Below are 13,322 nucleotides of genomic sequence, written 5' to 3'. Positions count from 1 at the left end.
AAGTGAATAGGTGCCACCTCCTGGTCCACTTCCACTCTGGGATGAAAGAAATCCATATAATAAAAGCTTTACTAGTAGTTGAAGCCAAAGAGAAGTTAAGAGGCAAATAAATCTCCACTGCTGTCTACAAATCCTGCTAGCCCAATTATTAGCCATAAGACAACAATAATTTCCTGTAATCTAGATTTGCTTTCCTAGGAAATGCCTCTACTAAATTTCTTAATCATGATTTTAAGAATATGGACAACAGACCAAAAAACAGTATTCTCATACTCAAGCACAGAAACTAATCAATTTCATAACAGACTGATTTTATAAACTGATAAGTTATTTAGAATTTGTATTTTAAGATTTAAGAAAGCATTCTATTAGAAAAGTAACAAGAAAATTAAATAAAACCTCACATACCGTTTTCCTTTCTTGAAGTGGCAACTATACTTGGGATAGTCATACAGTTCAGTCATTCTCTCTTTGTATAACCCTCTGATAGGACATTGCTCAAGGAACGGCACAGTAATCTTGTTCTGGGCCTCGACAAAAGCCTATGGAGAAAATTTAAATGGACAAAGCAAGTCAGATATAAAATTTTCCACGTGGAGTTCTATCCACTGATACATATCCATGAAAGCGTATTCTTCCCTCAATAAACACTAACTAGTCCTTACATGGCACTATGTACTATTAACTCATCTAGAACTCACAATAATCTTATGGAGAAGGTCCTTTTATCAGCCCTGTGTTACAGATGGGAAAATGGAATCTCAGAGTAGATGAAAAACTGCCCAACATCGTACAGCTAGGAAGTCCCAGAGTTGGCTCCTGCATCTACCCTCTTAACCAACACACTCTACTGTGCTAAGATCAGGCAGTCAGTGAGCTACCTCCACATTACACCAAGGTCCTGCTCTTCTTAGTCAGCAGCCTGTGGTCCCCAAAACCATCAGAGTTAAAGAAAGAAATACCTAGGTGCTATTTTATTTTGTTTTTGACATACCATCTTTCTAAGACCCACTGCTTTGTTATTTGTCAACTTCAGAGAACCTTACTAATATTTGAAACTAAAGAATATTTTTTAAAGATTATTTTATTTATTTATTTGTGAGAGAGAGAGTGCATACGAGAGAATGAGTGAGAGCACAAGCAGGGGGAGCAGGAGGCAGAGGGAGAAGCAGGCTCCCTGCTGAGCAAGGAGCCGGAAGTGGACTTGATCTCAGGACTCAGGGATCATGACCTGAGCCAAATGCAGCTGCTTAACTGACTGAGCCACCTAGGTGTCCCTAAAGAATATTTTTTAAAAGTTGGAGAATGGGGTGGGGGTGCGGTGCCCAAGTGGCTCAGTCAGTGAAGCATATGCCTTCGGCTCGGGCCATTATCACAGGATCCTGGGATTGAGTCCCGAGTTGGTCTGCCCGCTCAGCAAGGAGCCTGCTTCTCCCTCTCCCTCTGCCTGCTGCTCCCCCTGCTTGTGCTCTTTCTGTCAGATAAATAAATAAAATCTTTAAGAAAAAAATGGGAGAATGGTGGCATTAAATGAGAATATCTACAGCAGTAGTTTGCAAGAAGGGCAAGAGATTGTGTGCAAGATGCCAGGGGACCCTGGCAGCAAAGGCAGGGCATGGGGCAGGTTTTACAACAGATCAACTGTTTCCAAGCATGCCTTATTTGAAACTAAGCAGTTGGAAAGTTCTTTGTATAGAAGCTTGGACTCGGAATAATTCACGTCTGGCTATTAGTAAGAAATGAAACAAGAATAAGTGTATCAGCTCTAAATTCAACTGAAGGTTTAACCCCAAGTCTGCAAACAAGTAAGTCCTCAGAAGAAAACTTCAAGAAATTAAGAACACAATCCATTTTGAATGGCAGACAAAAACGCGTTTTTATCAGACTCTACTTTTGGATGGATCCTCAAGGGCCTCGCCTAATTCAAAACGATCTTCAGATGGGATCTCCCACACAAACCAACAACTCTGCTCTGGAGAACCATGATTCTGTGCTGAGGAAAAGCTGTTCTAAAATGCATTAATACTTAAAATGCGCTTGCAAACAACAAAGAGTGGAAAGTATGACTAAAATGATGAACAACCTTTTTTGCAAGAGGATCAATTCAAGAAAAATAAAACTATTATGGGTCACATTTCTTATTTCATCCAGACAGAAAATAAAATGTACTGAGTCGCAAAGAAATATACTTCCAGCTGCCACCCACTAGGGACTGGCAAGCTTCGCGCTGGCCTGGGTGAGCTAGTAACAGTTTCTATAATTATGAAGAGTCGAAAAAAAAAAAAAAAAACAAACCCGAAAACCTGACAGAGACCCCTACGTGGCTCATAACATCGAAAACATTTAATATGTGGTCCTTTATAGAAAAAGTTTGATCTTTTATAGAAAAAGATGAGTGCATGGCTGTGAAGGCCCTCAGGGGCAGCCTTGCGGAGATCCCAAAGTGTGTGTGAGAGCCTTACCTGACTTCACGATGGAAGGAAATGCCATGTCTCCTTTCCAGATGTGGAAATGGAGGCCTGCAATACTGAAGTCAGCTGGTCAAGGTCATACAGTGACCTTGGCACTGAAGTGGAATTATGGTTGACCTTTGAACACCACGGGTGTAAACCATGCAGGACCACTTATTTGTGGACTTTTTACAGTCCTGTAAATGTATTTCCTCTTCCTCATGGTTTTCTTAATAACTATTTACTTTTCTCTAGCTCACTTTACTGTAAGAATACAGTATATAATACATACTAATGCACAAATATGTGTTCATCGACTGTTGATGCTATCAGTAAGGCTTCCAGCCAACAGTGGGCTATCAGTAGTTAAGTCTGGGGGGGGAGTCAACCTTGTGGGGGTGGGCCCCTCCATCTCCTACTTTAAGGGTCATAGTACTCTATACCAGTCACAGTAGGAGTGACTGCAGGCCTGATTCCGAATGTGGGCTAAGAAAAAGCAGACAACAGTGGGGAAAGGGCAGCCTGGCCTCCGATGATTTCCCCGACCCGGGCCAGGCAGGGCTGGACAGGCACATCAGGGTACTGGAGCTTCAGCAAGGACTTACTGAGAACCTCGTGTGCATCAGCACTGGTCCTGGCATTGTGGGTAGAGGGGTGACAAGTTTAGGACCCGCTCCCTACCATCGTGGAGTGAACATTCTACCGGGAGACACAAAACACCAGCCAGAGGGTTACAGAGAACGCTGCGTCCCAAGGACATACAGGCAGGGCAATCGTGTGCATCTGCAACCAGAGCTGCCCAGAAGTGTTTGCCGCCCGGCCGGCTGCGATGAGGCGAACGGAGAGACTGAGAGGGAGAGCTGTAAGCAGCTGGACATCACTGCGACACGTTTGTTACATTTTACAAAAATATCAACCACTTTGGTTTGGAAATTTAAAAACCATCATTTACCACATATCCTGGGAAGCACTGAGAAGGACAGTTATGTCAAACAGGGTGGCCAGGAAGGCCCTTCTGAGGAGGTTCTGAAGGAAGGTCTGCTAGGGGAGAGGGAGCAGCATTTCAGACCAAGGAAGAGCAAATGCAGGACCCTGGGGGGCAGGAGCTTGACAGACGTGAAGGAGAGGAGGGAGGTCAGTGAGGCTGGAAATGAGTGACAGGGAGCCAAGACCCAGGACGGAGCTGACTATGTAGCACCTGGTGAGCACTTAGGAAGTTTGAATCTTCATTCTAGGTGAAAACAAGCTATGATTAGGAAAGGAGATAGTTCTGCATCTGGTTCATCTTTAAAAAACACAACACAACAAAACAAAAACTAGCCTTGCTTTGGATGAAGTATAGACCAGGAGAGTTGAAGTGGAGGTCAGGATGGTGAGAGCTGAGGCCAAGTGAAAGCGCTGGTCGCTAAAATGACCAGGAACGACCACTGTAATGGGACGGGGACAGAGAAAAATGGGCACAGTGCATGTTAGTGTGTAGATATGATGGCTATTCCCACAAGGGCCTCATCAGAACATCCTAGCTATTTAGGGCTCCCACTGTGGGATCCCGGCATGCCAAGGGTCTCGGCTGGCGCCTCTCCCTCCACTGGAGAGGCCTCTAAGGAGGGCACCCTGCAGGCTTGGTCTCCCTTATCCTTCTGGTTTGTGTTCGTCTGAGGCTGATCTAGACCTTATCCTGGTCTAGTAGGACCATGGAGGGTCCAAGAGACAGAGGTGGCTCAGTTCATTTTCTTTGGAAAGGTGGAATGGAGCTGCATTCTTCAACCGCTTCTCCATCTCACACGGCTTCTGCTGGATACCTCACGACAGTGACAGCTACAGCCCCAGAATCCAGCTCACACGGGAGCAGACACTTTGGCTTTTCTCATTTCAAATGTTCATAAAACTGAGGCACCAGGCATAATAATGCCACTGAACAACGAAACAATTCAAGGATTATCGTGACCAATTTTGTCACCCTCAACCCACAGATGTTAGTCAATTAATTACTCTAAATAGAGAATAGAGACTCTACCCTTCCAAGTCAAGTATCTATATGTAAAACCAAACAGTGATCAAATTCCTCAAAGTCTCAAGTTCTTCCTTCATGCACTTCTCTATAACTTGGGCAAATCCTTTTCATGAGGAAGGTGGCAAGTTTTCTGTAAGAGGGCTCGTGGGATTTAGGGTTCCCCGTGCTGTCATTATGATTTCTGATATTTTAGTCAGAAAAATACCTTCTTGGTGACTTATGGATTAAATAGTCTGGCTTCCTGGTCTCAACATCAGAACAAATCAGGGAGAAAAGGAGTAAAGACAGAGAAGAAACTGGAGGACTTCCACGATGATGAACAAGCAGGGGGAGGAGAGTGAGAATTCTCGTCGTTCCTCCAGAAGCCTCACTGTCCACGGTCACTCTCCAGAGTTCTGTTAGAGCGACTGGATTCTGGAAGCCCATGAGCGATGCCTGTGGCTGAGCCTCTGAAGACCAACAGTTTAGATTTTATCGCTGCGGATGGATCTGATCACGTCAAACAGCTGCTCCAATACTAAGAAACCCGACTCACATCTCCTTTTGCCCCGAATGTCAGGAAGCTCCACCAGCAAAGCAACGTTTCGGTTCTGCACAAGGAGTAAGTTCTGGAGACCCGCTGTACAGCCCCGCGCCTGTAGTCAACAGTACGGTACACGCACACACAGCAATGGTCAGAGGGCAGGTGCCATCTGAAATGCTCTCACCCTCAAGAAAGAAAAGAAAAATGAGAAGCCACCTGGCAAAGGGGCACTCCGGTGGGAAGCTGGAGATTCTTCACCACACCTGTCTTCAGAAAGAATTTCTTCTGTCGTCACATGCCCCATATTTTAATCCATAAATACCTCAAGTCCTTTCATAAGTACAATGCATACGTGTATGAGCAAAATGATGCATACATTTAGTTACTCATTAACTAGCTATATATACACAAAACGCCACAACTAATATAAGATTAAACAGATGGATCAGGGAGAAGGGTTAGTGCTGCAGGAGAACAAATAAAGGGGAAACTGCTTCCGGGACAGGGCAGGGGTGCAGGAGACTGGGGCACACAGGTGTCAAGAGGACCAGACCCTGACTTGGGCATGGCTATCAACCTCCACTCTTCCCAAATAAACAAAAAAAACTAGGGATGGCGCTATGTGCATCCCACAAAGTTTGAACGCATGGATGTGTGTGTGTATAAATCTATATAAATGAGTATAAATATACACAAATTTAACACACATATATAAATATAAATATATATAAATGAATGACCCAGTTAAAGTGACTCTCAGGGGCTTCTGGGGAAAACGGCTGGTGTCAGAGCAAAGCCCGACAGAAAACCACGGTCCCAGCCCAGCGAAGGGCTGAGCTCTTTCTGGAGGCCAGAGGGAGAAGCTTACGTGGGTCTCCTGTCACTGCTGGGAGTGTAGCAGAATTCAGAAATGACTCTCCAGTGCAGTGATACGCCTATAAAAAGGAAGCCAAGGGGTGACAAAGCTCCTCCCTAGGCTACAGGACCCAGGGCCAGGAGGCCACCCTAGGAAGCCTGGACAGTCACACAGAACACTGAAGGCAGGTTATGCCAAGCAGAAAATTAGATGCGGCTGCTTCAGGAAACACAACTAGAAATTGAGACTCTAACAGAATGGAATAATGTAATTTACAAGGCGAATATGAGGAATGTATTACAAAAAAAAAAAAAAAAGAGCAAGAGCGAAAGAGAGAAGAGTGTCCATATTTTCCAGTACTCCCTGAACATTTATGAAAATTAGCAGGATCTCAGACGACAAAGGAAATCTTAAATCTCAAGAACAAAAGCTGGTTTAGGTCACAATTGTAACCACAATGCCATTAAGCTCAACTAAGTGAGGTGCCTTTCTCTTCCTGGCCCCCAAAACCCATCATTCATTCCCAAGGAGCAGAAACACTGAACTCAAGTGGTGAGAACCCCAAATCCATTGGGCTCACTTTTTCACATTAAAATCCCAGAGCGGGTTCACCTCTTCCTCTGGGCCCACCTGCCCTCAGGCGAGGAAAGCTCGTGCTGAGCTTCCAGCAGCACATGATTGACAGAGCAGGTGGGCCTTCCAGAAGCCCAGACACGTCTCCTTCCACCTTCTCTACTTGTCCCATACGTGCAAATCGGTCTGACCTCACAATCCCACCTTGTTCTCCAATCTAATCACTACCAGAGAGTCCATTCCACGCTGAACTTTAACACCATTTGGCTCAGTCCTTTGGTACACATGCTCCTAAGCAGAAGTCTGACAAGGACACAGATTACCTCAAACCCAAACCTAACTAAAAACCTGATCATGAAGAGGTTAAATGCATACACATCCTCTCTTGAACAACTGTTTTACCAATGAGGGAATCCAACCTACAATAAGAATATTTAGAAAACAAGAAAAAATGAGGCTATTAAGAATGAAAATTCATGAGATGCGGCAAAACATTTGGAGGTGATAGCTATTTCTTGTTGGTACCTTGGAGGAGGCCCACTGAGAGCGTGGGGGAGGGGTGTGTGACCTCTACCGGCCCTCCGAGGACCCCTCCCCTAGATCCAGAGGCTGATCTGGGCACAGGTGAGGTGTTCTGTATGTGAATAAAAAGGCTGGGTCTGGAAAGTGACTGTTAGGTTTGCAGGAAGTTTGTGGTTTACCCTCTCTCTCCATCCGTCAGGTCTTACCATGCCTGGGCACCAGTAGCTTGCACCAACGTCTGTCCTAGATAATGTGCCTTACACCTCTTGTCTGTATTCCAACTATGCTAACTCCTTTCTACATTCTTATGTAAAGAAACCCTATTCATTTTACAAGCAAAGTCTTTCCATCACGTCTTCTCTATGGACGACAGTTAATAAAGTAGTCGTGAGCCCAGGCAAAGCAAACAGCTATGAGGACTGAGTAAAACCTCAACAGGCAAGGCCCATCTTTCCCTACCCCATGGAAGAGGCTACTGGACAACAAAACAATTAGAGGAAAGCAGATGATTTATGAGATAGAGAGAGACAGGCCTCCGGAAATACGTATACTCCTGGATTGAGCTCTGCCCAAAGGCACGTACACCCCGGCCACCAGTTATGGGAGCCATGCAGCTCCTTTTTTGTATGAGCTAGTAAGCTGGGCTTCAGGCACCGCTAGTCAGGAGTCCTAACGTAGCTCTTCCAGGGATCCTGCTGTTGGCTGGGCAAGGTGAGGTCAGCTGAACACCGGCGGCCCAGAAGAAGAGGAACTGATCAGAAGCTCGCCCAGGTCCTGGCTGGCAAAGCCTGAAAAAAAGGTTTATCTACACGAATGCTGTCTCCTTGGTATATAAGAAAGTGAAATTAAACTAAATGTTCAAATCGAGAGGTTTTAAAGTAACAAAAGAAAACAAGAAGAAATTAGTGAACCGGAAAACTAAAAAGTATAACTTACAAGTCCTTGAACTTCTTCTTTAAAAAAACAAAACAAAACAAAACAGATTCAACCAAAGCTCTGGCTAACCTAATCAAGGAAAGGGGAGAAATGGTACAGAAATTCAAAATTAGAAATGATAGAGAAATACAGACATACACAGAGTAAATCCAGTAATGTAAGAAATACTACACATAATCCAATGCTGGTCAATTTAAGAATTGTGATGAAATGGGACAACTTTCTAGGAAATACAACTTTCTACGAACTACAAAGGACTAAAATTGATCCAAAAAGAAAGAAGACCTGAACAAGGTAATAACCACGAAAGAGGAAAAGAGCCAAAGAATTAATTGCAGCAAAAGAACTTGTCCCCGAGAGCTGTGAATTATCACGTAGGTCATTTCCGTGCTATTTCAACTGCTCTATGATAAAGGCAACGGCAAGCGTTTATTAAGCACTGACTTGAGTCTAGCACTTTGCTGCATGTTTCAAAAACAGCAGTACTTAATTTTCACCACAACCATACATGGTAGTTTTCTCCAAATTGTAGATCAGAAAATTGAAATTCAGAGCTGTTAAAAAATATGACCAATGTCACGTCTGAGGAAGTTGTGACATAAAGATTCAAACCAGTCTTTCTGCCTCCAAAGCTGCTCATTAAATGACCCTACACTATTGCCTTCCCATGAATAAACGGGTTCTAAGATCGCTACAGGTTCTCATTAGTTGCTGGGGGGAAAAGGGTAGAAAGAAAATTCTAGAAGAGAGACACATTAGGAAGCTACCGAATATCTAGGAATGCCTGCCTGAGCCAGAGCAGTGTCAGCAGAGATCTAATTTAGAAATAAATAAATAAATAAATAAGCAAGGCATGAGATTTTACAGAGGCAGAACTGAAACCCCCAAGAATCACATGTATGACTAAATAGACAGCTGATTTGAATGGCCACAACGCTGTACAATGTTAAACAGGAGAGTCCCAGATGTCCTTACCCTAACACATGCCTTGGTTTTTCCCAATGAAGAAAGTAAGAACCACAAACACTGCCCCTCCAATCTATAAAGATGCTAGAAACAGTGAGGCATCTACTAGAACTTCGGCACCTTGAGAGCGGACCCCATATAAATCAAAGGTATTATGGCAGTTTTCCTAAGCTTTCTGGATCTTAGTTATCTGGTGAAGTGTTTGGGAAAGAGATTTCTACAGCAATCAGATGCTCCAGAATTACGGCTTAGGCACTCACATTTCACTAAGTGCCCAAGGAAGGTAATTTTTTTTATGACTAAGTGCTTTGTTCCCTGGACACGGTAGTGTGGGGTGGTGAACGGATTTTAGACACCTAAGTTTGGGGGCAAAAAAGAGAGGCTGGGAGAAGTCAGTTATTTCAGTTCTTCAGCTGTTAGCTCTTCACCGACGGTCTTCCCAGACACCCCAGCCTTTCTTAAGGGAACACTGTAGGTGATTAAGACCAAAGCCAAGTTAATTGTCCACAGGGAAGATATCAGTGTTAAATGTATTTAAGCAACTTAAAGTATTTCATCAGTGGTCTGGGGCCTGCTTTTCTAAAATGGAGCTTTTCCTGATGGTGAACACAGGGGGCTAGTGCCCCAAACTCTACTCAGATGTGGCTCAGCCTCCTTTCAGCACTGACCTGTAGCAGCTCAAAGGTTAAGTGGCTTGCCCACCCCCAAATCACTGGTTCACCTGTGCTGGCATCTAAATTCCCTGCCCACAGGGGCCACATCTGTCTCGCACAGGTCAACGTAGGCTAGGGGGAGTTGGAGAGGGACAAACCCCCATGGAGGGAAAAAGAGGGTGAAACCTACAGACCTGTGATATTTGGTACAGCCAACATCCATTCCCCCTTTCCAGCGTCCTTCCTTCTTAACAGAGAGTAACTCCAGGTGGCTTTCAACTTTACAGATGCCAAAGAGGGTCCCTGGGGCTTCTACCAAATTTCTCGCGGCCACAGTTCAGCCAAGGAAAGACTGACCACATATCTGGAGCTTGGTCAATCAAACCTCCCTCTCCTGGGACAGTCACGACGCAAGGGACAGAGGGCTGAATGAGTGAAGATCATTGATACCATTAACAGTGCTGGTGAAAAGTGGAAATTCCTGCCACAGAGCCCTACAACTATCTGGTTCCTGCCTGTTCCAAGCCTAGGGCTTCAGTCCACTCCAGGAGCTGTCCTCATCCTTGCCATAAATTCCCTATTTGCTGAAGTTGGCCAGGATCCATTTCTGTTGCTTTCATCAAAACCCTGGTTATGGAAAGCACGAGGAGAGAGAAAAAGAAAGGAGCCAGCAGTACTTAGGAAAGAGGATGGTCCAGTACCAGCATCTTCCTCAGACTTTTTTTTTTTTTTTTTTAAAGAAAGAGAGTGGAGTAGGGGGAGGCAGAGAGGGAGAGAGAGCGAGCGAGCGAGCGAGCGAGCGAGCGCGAGCGAGCATCTTAAGCAGGTTCCATTCCCAGCACAGAGCTGGACACAGAGCTCCATTTCATGACCGTGAGATCATGACCTGAGCTGAAATCAAGAGTCAGACGCTCAACCGACTGAGCCACCCACACGCCCCATTTCCTCATACTTTTGATGATTATCCCATCCACAGATCAAAAGGAAGTTGTTCCCTACTTACATATTTCATCTGTGGATTTATGAGAAGTGTTTACAAACTACAATAAGGGCAAACGTTTCCAAAGGTGGTGGTGAGATATTTAAGACCTTACAAGTCTTGGAGATTGACATAATATGTGGTAATATATTTACCTAAGGCACTTCCTGTTTCCACTCGAGAATGGACCGCATAGTGGTAATTCTGAATCCAGGCCCTTACACGAAGCGTCAACGAACGGGCGGAAGGGTGTTTTACAGGCCGGCTTTGCCGGTCGAGCTCACAAGGCCCCAATTAAAAGGGGCTCCCTTTAAGGTAATCTTTGCCCTTTGTTGAATCGTCATGCTTTAGAACACAGAAGCCTCACTGAAGAGGTCACAGTTCCCTGGAAAAACACCAGCGTCCAGAAAGTCAAGCACATTTTCCTGAAAGACGTAAGCTTCCAAAGGAAAATCCTGCTTAGTTTTCTGGATGAAAATAAAGAGAAGAGTCTTGAAGTTGGACATTCTGACTAAGGAGCTGGAGCGCTCGAGTCTGAAGGTCCAGCGCTCAGGCCTGTCAAGCAGCAGCGCCCCACGCTGCACCATCTTCGTACAGACCCCTGCTGCGTATGGAAAGCGAAATCTTCTGTGCATTTGCTGACTTGAGGCCATGAACACCTTAGAAGCAGATGAACAGATTATGATCATACTCATTTTAGAGATGAAAAAAAGGAATCCGGGCTAGGGTAGCCTGCCATGGTCAGAGCACAAGAAAATGGAAGTAAAAGAGCTCTGATTTGTGTGTTGACTCCAGTCCCATGTGGCAAATGCCCTCTGCCTCCACACGGCCTCCCAGCAGAAGGGTCATGAGGAAGACCAGCACGCCCACAGGGTGAAGGCACTAGTCGCAAAGAAGATACTCACAGCCTGTCCTGAAGTCTCCAGAGAACACGGGAAACGCAAAGCAGTCTTTTACGCTTTCAATTAATTTCCAGTGAACTTTGTCTGCTGCTTTCTGGTTCAGAGACACTGAATTCGCCCTTCACAGCACGGGAAGTCCTGGGGACAGGCTTCTACTCCGTCGGCTCTGCAGCCTGGCAGCACAGTGGGCAGAGGAGTCTTGCCACCCAGCTCCAAGCTGGCTCTTCCACAGGTTGGCTCTGGCTCCGGACTAGGAAAAGCACAGTGCCCAGGGAGATGGAGGCCAGACCGCTACCAGAACAGAGCAGGAACTCCTCACACTACATGCTCTTAGGGTTAACCTTCAACAATGAAAACAAAAGCAAGCAAACAAAGAAGAAAAAGAGACCTCACAGTAGGCAGGAAGGATGTCTGAAGCAGGTGATGACCTCCCTACTGACCTCCGTGACACTGCAGTACCTACACTGAAATTCTAGCCTCCTTCAATATCCTAGAGATGATCAGAAGTCCTTTAAGATTTAAATCTTGCCTGCCAGGGAAGGAAACAGTGCAAGGACAGGGGAAGAGAAAGGTGACATGCCCAGCTGTCTTACTCTGGAAGACTGAATGACTCCTGCTCTCCTCTCCGAGATTCCTGGCCCCTTATCGGCAGGTGTAATGAGCTAGAAACTCGCAACTAACTCTTCAGGCCAATGGGGGAACGGGAAGGAAGAGCAAATAATGTCCTAGGGAAGAAGACCTATGTTGTGTATTTCTTTGATCCTCTCTGAAACAGATGGTAATTTTATTTCATTTTATCAGAAGGCATGAACATAAATAAAAACAACTCTTTGGTTTTGCTGTTGAGGGTTCTTACTAGCATTCTTCTCTCATGATCCACCAAGGAAATGGAGCTGTTGTTACTCTCATTTTGCCTAGGGCAGCTCTCCGGGAGAAAAAAAAATTGGTCATTAGATATACACAACTGATATTCTACACTTAGTTACTCTTGTAGCAAAGTCCCAGGACAGAGATGAGGTGTAAGTCGGATCTGACAATTAGTTACAGTTAAGACAACTATCCCTTGAAAGATACGAATCTTCCTTCCTCTGTGTATCTCCCCTGCGGTAACTCAGTAGCAACTTCTGGAATATGCAACTAAGAAGCTGGAGCCACAAAACACAGCGTGAGACCGAGAGACTCAAGAGCTCACGAGGACACTGCTTCTATCTGGACCTTGGGGCTGCAAAACCAAGCCCAAGGATGTAGAGAGGAAGTTATCACTATTGGGAAGGGGAGCAAACACACAGCGCAGGGTGGGGGGAGGGGCAGAGGCCAGGACCAATACTCATTCACTGGTCCCAGTGAGACCACCAGCTCAGCTGTGAAAGTGATGGAAGCAGAGTCTGGGGAAGCGAGCAGCAGAGCAGTCCCCCAGCTGGGACACACGCACATCCCCACAACTCCACAGACATACAGTCCACGCGCACAGTGAAGAACACGGGGTTGGGAAGTTTCTGGATTTGACAAGTGGGCCACGGCTGCTCATGATGGAGGCTGGTCTGTACTGATGGGAACGGTTCCTGGGAGCGGTGACAAAGGCAGGTGGCTCAGCTACGTCAAGGGGTATGGAGAGTGGCTTGTGGACAGGCGGAGGAAGAGAGGGAGGCAGCCCATGGTAAGATCTGAAATAACATCTGAGCGGGGCACCTCCCAAGGGGCCAGGACACCAACGGAGAGGAAGAAAGAGGTTGCAAAAAGCTACGGCAGAGTGTGGGGCTTGGGGATTGCTTGTTTGCCACCAGAAACAAGAAAGAATTCTAGAAAGTTAAAGATGAGGCTGTCCGCCACTGCACGTTACTGCCAGTGCATGGAGGATGGGGGAGCGGGGCCTGGTTATTAGACTGAAGGTTCAAATTAACCTCGGGGTCAAAACACCGGCGTGCAGGGAGACTGCTCTGAACTGCCT

At 45.7% G+C, this 13,322-nt stretch overlaps 1 protein-coding gene across 1 annotated transcript in view; it reads right to left on the bottom strand.

Annotated features, from left to right (window-relative positions):
• Positions 1–13,322, bottom strand: part of PREP (prolyl endopeptidase) — a 113,681-nt gene that overhangs the window by 89,917 nt on the left and 10,442 nt on the right. Inside the window, exon 3 of the mRNA XM_080806672.1 lies at positions 409–542. Coding sequence (XP_080662798.1) covers positions 409–542 — 134 coding nt within the window. The remainder of the gene's footprint in view (positions 1–408; positions 543–13,322) is intronic.

Source organism: Martes martes (assembly GCF_963455335.1).
Source record: "Martes martes genome assembly, chromosome: 6".
NCBI classification, from domain to species: Eukaryota; Metazoa; Chordata; class Mammalia; order Carnivora; family Mustelidae; genus Martes; species Martes martes.
This window is presented reverse-complemented; position numbering and strand designations above follow the sequence as displayed.